The sequence below is a fragment of the Protomyctophum bolini genome, assembly GCF_963924005.1.
Source record: "Protomyctophum bolini genome assembly, chromosome: 8".
Lineage (NCBI taxonomy): Eukaryota > Metazoa > Chordata > Actinopteri > Myctophiformes > Myctophidae > Protomyctophum > Protomyctophum bolini.
Genome location: NC_137869.1, coordinates 10673525 through 10683999, shown reverse-complemented (window position 1 = coordinate 10683999; position 10475 = coordinate 10673525). Strand labels below are relative to the sequence as shown.

At 47.6% G+C, this 10475-nt stretch overlaps 1 protein-coding gene across 1 annotated transcript in view; it reads left to right on the top strand.

Annotated features, from left to right (window-relative positions):
* The window catches only part of crb1 (crumbs cell polarity complex component 1), a gene marked incomplete at its 5' end in the record, with an annotated part of 29795 nt that overhangs the window by 18756 nt on the left and 564 nt on the right, over positions 1 to 10475 (top strand). Inside the window, 5 exons of the mRNA XM_080770425.1 lie at positions 1 to 930; positions 2429 to 2473; positions 4567 to 4689; positions 5817 to 5943; positions 10196 to 10457. The exon at positions 1 to 930 is cut by the window's left edge and continues 19 nt beyond it. Of these exons, the coding sequence (XP_080626551.1) occupies positions 1 to 930; positions 2429 to 2473; positions 4567 to 4689; positions 5817 to 5943; positions 10196 to 10457 (1487 nt within the window). The remainder of the gene's footprint in view (positions 931 to 2428; positions 2474 to 4566; positions 4690 to 5816; positions 5944 to 10195; positions 10458 to 10475) is intronic.

Below are 10475 nucleotides of genomic sequence, written 5' to 3'. Positions count from 1 at the left end.
CCTGGACAACAGCCGTGTGCTGACCTACCGGGGAAACGGCCACATCTCCCGCAAGCTGACCAGCCTCTCGCTGAGCCTGCGCACGCGGAAATGCCACGCGGCCATCCTGCATGCAGAGCAGGCCTCTGCCTTCATCACTGTCTCCATCCAGGACAGCCTGCTCTTCATGGAGCTGCAGAACACCGCTGAGGAAAACACGCCCGGAGACGAGGAGGGGGCGGAGCGCTTGACCGCGGTCAGCCTTAGCAGCCGGAGGAGCGTCTGCGACGGGGAGTGGCACAGTGTCCACCTCTTCATGGCGGCGCCCTGGGCGCATGCCTCCAGGTGGACCCTGGTGCTGGACGAGGATGCAGAGGAGGCCAGCACCTCCACCAGCCAAGCGGGCAACCTCGACTTCCTCGGCCAGGACGTGGACATTTATGTCGGGGGCCTGGGTCCCGACGCGGGCTGGATGCTGGCCGGATGCCTGGGCACCGTGGAGATCGGGGGCATTGCCCTGCCTTACCACAGCTCCATGGAGGTCAACTTCCCACGTGTGCAGCGGGAGCAGTTCGTCCGCGTGTCACCGCTCCCCCCGCAGGGTGGCTGCAGTGGGGCGGCGGTGTGTTGGCCCGACAACCCCTGCCTGAATGGAGGCGAGTGCCAGGACCTCTTCAACGCGTACAACTGCAGCTGCGCCGAGGGCTGGGCCGGGAGGCACTGCGACTTCTTCACGGACACCTGCGCGTTGGGCCCCTGCGTCCACGGCAACTGCAGCGTCAGGGGGACGAGCTACGAGTGCGCATGCGAGATCGGCTACGCGGGCGCGGACTGTGAGGTGGAGGTGGATGTCTGCGAGAGGCACCAGTGCGCCCATGGAGGCACCTGTCTGCATGGACCCGACAAGTACGCCTGCCTCTGCCCTGAGAACTACACCGGACCCCTCTGCAAGTAAGTACGCCTGCCTCTGCCCTGAGAACTACACCGGACCCCTCTGCAAGTAAGTACGTACGCCTGCCTCTGCCCTGAGAACTACACCGGACCCCTCTGCAAGTAAGAGAACTACACTAGAGTATGAGAACTACACCGGACCCCTCTGCAAGTAAGAGAACTACACTAGAGTATGAGAACTACACCGGACCCCTCTGCAAGTAAGATAACTACACTAGAGTATGAGAACTACACCGGACCCCTCTGCAAGTAAGAGAACTACACTAGAGTATGAGAACTACACCGGACCCCTCTGCAAGTAAGAGAACTACACTAGAGTATGATAACTACACCGGACCCCTCTGCAAGTAAGAGAGCCAGTGGTGGAAAAAAGTAAAAGTCCAGATTTCAAAATGAGTGAAAGTACAAAAGTATTGTCATCAAAATGTACCAAAAGTAGAAAGTACTCAATATACACAATGTCCCATTTCAAGTTTTCAAAAAGATCGGCTATTTTCAAATGGCCGAACTGTATACACAGCTGAAGTGGTTAATGTATGTTTTGTAGTAATCTAAAATTCTAAATCTGCAAAGTAGACCTAACTAAAATTGTCAAATAATTGTAATGGAGTAAAAGTACAATATTTGCCTAGAAGTAAAAATGCTGTAAATTTGACATACTCAAGTAAAGTACAAATACCTAAAAATGATACTTAAGTACAGTACTTAAGTAAATGTACTTGGTTACTTTCCACCACAGAAGAGAGCATAACAAAAATAGAATAGAATAGAATAGAATAATGGTTGAGTTATTCTCTGGCAAGATGACATCCCGTACGTGTTTGAAACAACAGCATTATGAATATTACATATTTAGAGTATGCATCTGCGCTCATTCTTCCATTCCGAAACAGATCTGCACTGTTGTGAAATAAACTGTTTTGATTAAATAGTAAATAAACACAAATACACAAGTGGAATGTTCTTTGAAAAGTTGCATAGCCGAGGGACTGCAGCACAAAGGAAAGCGCTACACTGTAAATGTTTCCACATTCATGCTTCTGTTCAGCATTTCCAACACACCTGAAGCGAGCGAGCGCCTCAGATGCGGTGGCGTGCCTGTTCTAGCGTCAGCAGGAGTGGGCCTTAAGTCTAGTGCCGGTATAATCACGACACAGAGCTCTCTGGTACGGCGCCACATTCTCCCAAGCCCTGTCATCTAGCGTTTGCCTCAGAGAACCATCAGGGGAATGCCTCCAACCATTTACGCTGTAAACACAGTCTCTCGCAGACTTTCTCAGCATTTGCTCGCCTCCGTGCAGGGAAGCCTTTGTACAAGTGACTCTCACAGCAAGCCACCAGACAAGGTGCACGTTTCTCTTTACGGGGAACAGCTTTGCTGTAAAGTTTTCATCACAATCATCTTTTGTATGTGTGTTTGTCTCTGTGACTACCCCCCCCCCCCCCCCCCATCTTCTCCTCTCTCTCTTTTACTCCTCGTCTTTCTGTTCCTCTCCAGAGAACGAGTTGAAGAAATTCCATGGTATCTCCTTGTCAGGACGATGTAAGTTGTTTTTCCCATTCGTTAGGTGTTTTTATTTGTCCTTTGCCTCTCTATTGGCATACACAATGTCTCTGTTTTTTTGTATAATTGGCTGGCGTAAAATGACACCCAATGCTAATATGAGCTATAATTTGTTACTCTCATGTGGAAAGTTTTGCAACTGAAATAACCACCATTTGGAAAAAGATGCACATACACATACTGTTACGTGTTTAGCTATGCCTTATTTTGGCATGTTAAAAAAGACAAATAGCTGCGGTGAGGTGCTGACTACTGGAAACAAAGTGTCGCACACTCTGGCTGCATAAAGTTATTGTAAATGTGTTCATGTTTCAGCCTGCTAGCCTTCATCAGAATAAACAAATGACAGTGTAACAAACACTCTTATATAGGCTGGGGATCAAACAATCATATAGGTGGGGATGAGCAATCAAGGGCCCTTTTCAATACCCTAAATCAGTGTCTGTGACTACAGTCAATAAGATAATCAAACGAATGACAGTGACAAATAACAATGGTGAGAAATAATACAATAATTATAACTAGACATAGATAACTAATTAAACATTAGTGAATGATCATCATAAATAATAATCCATTCATCCAATATGGTACTTTACAGAAAAACAACAAATCCACGAAGGGACAGGTTCTCAAGGTGTGGATCCAATAATGTTAAATGTTCCCTCCAGTAAAATATAATAAAACCCTTTAGATTATTATATCAACAGCTTGTTTTCTTCTACCCTAGTCAGAACACATGGATAGGGTGCGTTTTTCCCCCTACCCTACCCTAGTCAGAACACATGGATAGGTTGTGTTTTCCCCCTACCCTACCCTAGTCAGAACACATGGATAGGTTGTGTTTTCCCCCTACCCTACCCTAGTCAGAACACATGGATAGGTTGTGTTTTCCCCCTACCCTACCCTAGTCAGAACACATGGATAGGTTGTGTTTTCCCCCTACCCTACCCTAGTCAGAACACATGGATAGGTTGTGTTTTCCCCCTACCCTACCCTAGTCAGAACACATGGATAGGTTGTTTTTCCCCCTACCCTACCCTACCCTAGTCAGAACACATGGATAGGTTGTGTTTTCCCCCTACCCTACCCTAGTCATAGGTTGTGTTTTCCCCCTACCCTACCCTAGTCAGAACACATGGCTGGTTGTGATTTGATTGACTGCTCTGCATGTGACGTGTGGCCTGCTGTGGAATACCCAGAGCTTTTAATCTCATTATCCCGGTCAACTCCTAAGCCTTTGTCTCCCACATGGTGAGTAGAGGGAACCCAGAAATGACAGCACAAATAAATTCAAGCGACACATGCGCTGACAAAATCCTCGGTGTTATAGCTGCAATCTGGAAGTAATTGTAATGAATAAAACATTATTCGAACCCATGAGTATAGTGCACTGGTTCCTAAACACTGGGTCGGGACCCATTTGTGGGTCACGGGAACTTTTATTTTTGTTTCCTACATTTTGTTTTTAATTAATATTCTAAGCAAAAAAAGTATAGAAAAATATAAGTAACTTCATGAATAAATAAAAGTAACTTCTAAGAAATTCCATAAATTAGAAAACAAATGTTTAAGAAGTTGTGAAAATAGCTGATTTATATCCTCCCTCCCAAAAATCCCCCAAATCGTTACACACTATCTCTATAGTCATGTGTTCAAGCCGGATCTGTCCGATATTTCACATCCTAATTGGCTTTCAAAGTTTGCAGGATTGGCCCGTTTTGAACAAAAAGCCTCAAATCATGAACGCAGCGTGCAATTTACGTGGACACTGGGGAGGCACTGGGGAGACACTGGGCACTGGGGGGACACTGGGCACTGGGGGGGCACTGGGGGGACACTGGGCACTGGGGGGGACACTGGGGAGTCACTGGGGGGAATACCTGGGCCCTCGTCAAACCCTGTACACTCAAGACACTGCCCCCGCTGCCACCCTTAGATCTCCATATATGGAGCTGTCCTGTCGCTTCTCGCCCTCAGGCGTCTTACTGGTTATTATTGTTGGTGTTGTTATTATTAATTTTATCATTATTATGCATGTATGTTTTGTTTATTATACGACTGTCTTGCAGACGTCACAAGCTGCCTGTATCTGTGTGTGGCGACGACACTAGAAACTACACCTGCTTCAACGGAGGAAACTGTACCGACCGAGAGTTGTCCTGTGACTGTCCGCCGGGATTCATGGGACACCGGTACGATACAGAGAGGACCATGTTACGAAACGGTTCAAGTCTAGGGGTTTTACTGCCCGTAACATGTATGAAAGAACAACACGGCTCATAAAAGAGTATTTGGTTTAATACTCCAAGCAGAATAAAGAACAAAGTGGCTTAGTGCATGACAAAATGGCAGACAGAATGATAAACAGAATGGCTCTGTGAGCCCAGAATTATAGAATGACTTACATGATGGATGAACAAACGACACAACCTAACACACAGACAAATGGAACTACAACTAAACCTGACATGAAACACATAAGCAGTCGGCTGGAGGGAAGGCCACACGCTGGAGTGCTCCCACACCACACGCAGCAGTGTTCCCACCCCGAAGTCCAGACAGAGAGTGAGCTTTATAGTCCAGGAAGCAAGGCCTGAGCTGCCACAGGACCAATCCGAGGGCTGATCAGGCTCCAAGCCAGGCCCTCCTCAGGACGGCAACACATTAGGGACAACAATGCTCAGCACCTGCAGGGGACAGAAGCAACAACCAGTACCAGGCAACATAATAGGCGCTCCTCCTATAACCTAGTACCTGCTAAACAAGCATACTAATAAATATATAGAGATATGATCACATCAGCTCTATATATATTGATCATCATTAATCAAACATAATCAAAACAGCCAACAGCTGTCACAGACCAACCATGGAGGGAATAGATTAGGAAAACAAGCAAATAGTGCAGACACAAAAATGGAAAATGTATTTTTTGTTCACAAAAAACAGTGTTTGTTCAACCGTCCATCCACCCGACACTCTGGCATCTCTTCCTGTATGTCTGACCATTTCCTGTCACTCTGCATCAACTGTCTCTCTGTTTTTCTCCAACCCTCCAATTTCCCTACTATCCTTTGATCCCTCTTTTTACCCACTGTCTGTCATTCTCTCTCCCTCGCCCTCTGTCATTCTCTCTCTCTCTCTCTCTCTCTCTCTCTCTCCCCATCCCTCCCTTTCTGTCATTCTCTCTCTCTCTCTCTCTCTCTCTCTCTCTCTCTCTCTCTCTCTCTCTCTCTCTCCCATCCCTCCCTCTCTGTAATTCTCTCTCTCTCTCTCTCTGTCACTCTCTCTCTCTGTCACCCTCTCTCTCTGTGTGCAGGTGTGAGCAGGAGGTGGATGAGTGCAAGTCCAACCCCTGTCTGAACGGAGGCTACTGCCGCAACCTCATCAACAAGTTTGTGTGCGTGTGCGAAATGAGCTTCGCCGGAGAGGTGTGCCAGACGGACGTAAGCGACATTTACTTTTACGTGGCGGTGCTGCTGTGGCAGAACCTCTTCCAGCTGCTCTCCTACCTCATCATCAGGCTGGATGATGACGAACCCGAGATTGACTGGGGAGATGAATGACCGTGTGTGACGTGTGACGTGTGCGTGTGCGTGTGCGTGTGCGTGTGTGTGTGTGTGCGTGCGTGCGTGTTTTCATGTGCTGAATCCAAACATTTCTTGATGTTAATTTGAAGCACAAAGATGTCCTGACTTTCCTTGATGGCCGAGGAGATATTTATCGCTAGCTATTGTTGTACAGGTTTAGATGCAGGTTTATTATTGTAGCACAGACGTGTATTTGTGCCTTAAAATGACACTTGGACAATTGGCAGCACATTTTCTTTCCCCACACAAAGTGCTAAAGTGCTACATCATTAAGGTCAGTGTTTAGCGGAGATGATGTGAATGTAAAACAGTAGGGATGACGTATTTCTGTAGTCAGAAGCAAGGAAGTTAACACCTTCATGGTTCTCTAAAAAAGGTTTTAACCACATCACATGATATTACACACATTTGACCAAAAACTCATTCAAAATACCTGAACTGAACCGGTTCCCACTGGGAACCCAACCGGTGGAAAAGGGGCCTCAGAGTTTGAGAACCGCTGTACACTATTTGGAATCAGAGCCATAATTAGTACCATCGGTAACACCTTTATCCTGTGTACATAGACCCCATTTATGCACTTTCAGTGATGTGAGGAATATAATATTCAGGTCAGGATAACTATTATTTATACCATTCATTATATTGTGTCAGCCATGTCTGGGGAAGTAATGATGGAAGTGGCCTGTTCTGTACCAGAAGAGGCCATCAGTCCCAAACCAGTGTCGCACCCTACAAATGGCAGATCTACAAGCTCACAACTCCTGGGAGCTAGATTTTCTATTATATAATATTGCACTTATTGTCACCAGTGTCCGTGTGCCATGCTTCCCACTCTAACCCCCTGGGCACTCATATCCTTTCAACCAAGAACATTTTCTGAACCTTCTTCCATTTATACCATCACACCTTTACTGTCCTTTCTACATAATACACTTCTTTATGATCTATGTCAGTGGTTCTCAACATGTGGTCCGGGGACCAAATGCCCACTAAATAATGGACCTTATTATGAAAAAGGTTGAAAACCACTGGTCTGTGTATCTTATTGTTGTCCCGTGATCTCTTCTGTCACCGTGTCCGTCAAAGTCCTGTCCTGTGTCCATTCTCTCTACAGTCTCCTCTGTCAAATATAAATGAATAAAATTTGCTATTTTCTTATCCACTGTGAGATCTGTTGTTTTGTCCTCTTTTCATGTCTCCTGGCTGTCATTTCTCTTCAAGTCATGCTTTCATCCAAACATCATTCATCCATGTTCACTCACAGGCTCCTCGGCAGCCTCTCAGAAAGACACTGAAGGATTCTGCTACTTGCAGTGCAACTCATTTCATCCCAGAATAGTGTGATAGATCATGTTTTTCTTTTCTTTTATCCAGGCTTGCTTTGTCTGAGCTTTGTCACTTATCCTTACCTTTATCTTTACCACTTTCAACCTGGTGTCCCTATTTTGGGCACGTCATTATAGGCAAAAATTGTCAACCGTAGTCAAAAATAGCCAAAATAGTAGATCCTGCCTGATGATGCTATGAAGTTGTAGATCTGCTATCTTTGCCGTTCATCTTGTGACGAAATGTAGGGCTTATATGACAGCACTGTGTGTGTGTGTGTGTGTGTGTGTGTGTGTACGTGTGTGTGTGTGTGTGTGCGTGCGTGAGAGAGAGAGAGAGAGAGGAGGAGTCAGGTGGCTCCGAATATAGCTAACTAATCTCTCATAATGAGATACACCATGAGCATATCCCTGAGTAACCTCAAGTTCACATACGCATGCACCGTCCCACGCACACACCGTCCCATGCACAGACACGCACGCATTTGTGTGCCCATCAGACACCTGCTCTCTATCTCTTTGCCATCTTGTGCCATTTCAGTCCCTCTCGTGTGTGTGTGCGTGTGTTTGTGTGCATGTGCGTGTGTGTCTGCTGTGTGTATGTGTGCATGGCTGCTACATGCGTATGTTTGTGTGCGTAGTCTGCGTACATGTGTGCGCGTGCGCGTCTGTGTGTGTGCGTGCGTGCGTGTGTCCCTCTCAGTGCCCAGGTAGCAAAAATGCTGAGAGAGGGTAAGAAGATATGCAAGGTAGTTTTTCACTGTCTGTTCTGATGTGGCCATCCTTTGAGAGAGCAAGGGAGAGAGTGAGGGAGAGAGAGAGACACAGAGAGAGAGAGAGAGAGAGAGAGGAGAGACAGAGAGGTAAAGAAAGAGAGAGAGAGAGAGAGAGAGAGAGAGGGAGAGAGATAGAGAGATAGAGAGAGGTAGAGAGAGAGAGCGAGGGAGAGAGAGAGAGAGAGAGAGAGAGAGAGAGAGAGAGAGAACAGTAGAACAGTGCTTTGCCAGCAGAAAGCAGCAGTGTGGCTCTGAACTGAACTGCCGCTTCAGCAGAGAGCTGGTGGCACTCAAGCAGGTTTGGTCTACTTCACACACACACACACACACACACACACACACACACACACACACACACACACACAGACACACACACCTATGAGGGCGAACTATCTGGCAGTCACAGTGCATGGTTCACCAGAACACACACACACACACACACACACACACACACACCGACATGAATATGTGTATGCGACTATGCGTTCAGGCACCCACTTCTGTATAGGCTATACGGTATAAGTCTGCACACACTACGCAACCGGTGTGTGCAGCACACACGCACGCACACATGCACGCACACACGCAGAACCTTGATAATGCTGACAGCAGGTAAGCAACTGAGCTGGGCTCTGTCTGTGTGGAGGTTTCTCTGTGTGGCCTCATCGCCGTATATACCTCAGAGACTGGTTAGCTAGACGTGTGCTGCTGCCAGTCTCTCTCTCTCTCTCTCTCTCTCTCTCTCTCTCTGTGTCTGTCCGTCTGGCTGTCTGTGTGTTTGTGGCAGTCAGTCAGTGACTGATGGCGGGCCCTGGCTGGAGGCTGCTCCACTTGGGATGTGTCACCACACTCTCTGTGACAGCCAGCTCTGCTGCTGCACTGACAGGTAAGCACTTTTGGAAGTCAACAAAGAACCTGTAGCGAGAGAGACAGAGTGAGAGAGAGATAGAAATAAAGTACAGCGTCTTACAGAATGTGCATGAGCTGAGTTTTTTTTTTTTTGCTGGCTTGTTGTTCTTATTAATTCGCATTATGTTAAGTCATTGATTCCTCAAGCTTACGTTTGCAGACCTAGTTGGGAAATGTTGCGATTTCTTTCCCGTCAAATGTATACCGTTCAGCACAGTGACAACAACTATAAGACAAGATTTGAACCACATGAACCTACCGTAGGAGCTCACAAGGTGCAGATATTGAGTGTAGAGGGAGAACAGGTGCAGCATATTGTGGATGACTTCAGTGAGTGATACTTACCTGTGGTGACGTTGTCTCTGTGATGGCAGCAGCAGCAGCTCAGAGTGTCACAACAGCCGCGACGCCTCCCGGTATTACTGACGTGAGTGAGCGACATCCTCCGTCTCTGCTCTGTGGGGACAGTCATCATTAATCACTGTCCACATGAGAGAAGTGATCTAGATCTTAGATCTGATTCAATGTGTTGGCCTGCATGCTGTGCTGTGCTGTGCTGTGTGTGTGTGTGTGTGTGTGTGTGTGTGTGTGTGTGTGTGTGTGTGTGTGTGTGTGTGCGTGTGTGTGTGTGTGTGTGCGTGCGTGCGTGTGCGCGTGCGTGTATGTGGAATTTAGTAATTTCAATCCTGATGGTGGTGGTAGAGTTGGTGTTTTTGCTTGTTGGACCAGAAGCGCGCTGCAGGTTAAACAGTGCTACGCTCCCTGAACACAGTGCTAAGCTGGTTTCACAAGGTATCTGTGGTGGTGGTGATGGTGGTGGGCTCTTTTTGGCAGTGGGTGTTCTCAATCCTGGCAGTCGGGAAGCGACTTGCATGTACAGTATTTACTTATGTATGTAGAATGTACATATGCATAGTTTGCATACGTTCATTTTGCACTTAGCAAATCAGAGCAGATCATCAGGCAGGATCGTGTGTGTGTGTGTGTGTGTGTGTGTGTGTGTGTGTGTGTGTGTGTGTGTGTGTGTGTGTGCGCATGTGGTTGCGTGCATGTGTGTGTGTGTGTGTGTGTGTGTGTGTGTGTGATCCTCAGCAGACGGAGCGTGCTCCGTACAGCTCTCGGGTGGCGGCGATATTGGCGCCCTGTCTGGTGGGTGTGGCCATAGTGTTGGCGCTGGCGGTGGCGCTGGCTGTGACCAGGCTGCGGGAGCGCCGGCAGACGGAGGGAGGTTTCAGCCCACAGCGACTTGAGACCCTCGGTGGTCCCAGCCCCCCCGCTGGTGGTCCCAGCCCCTCCCCTGGTGGTCCCAGCCCCCCCGCTGGGCTGACAAGCGCATCCATCAACACACTGGCAGCGCGTGTGGAGCGCCTGGTCT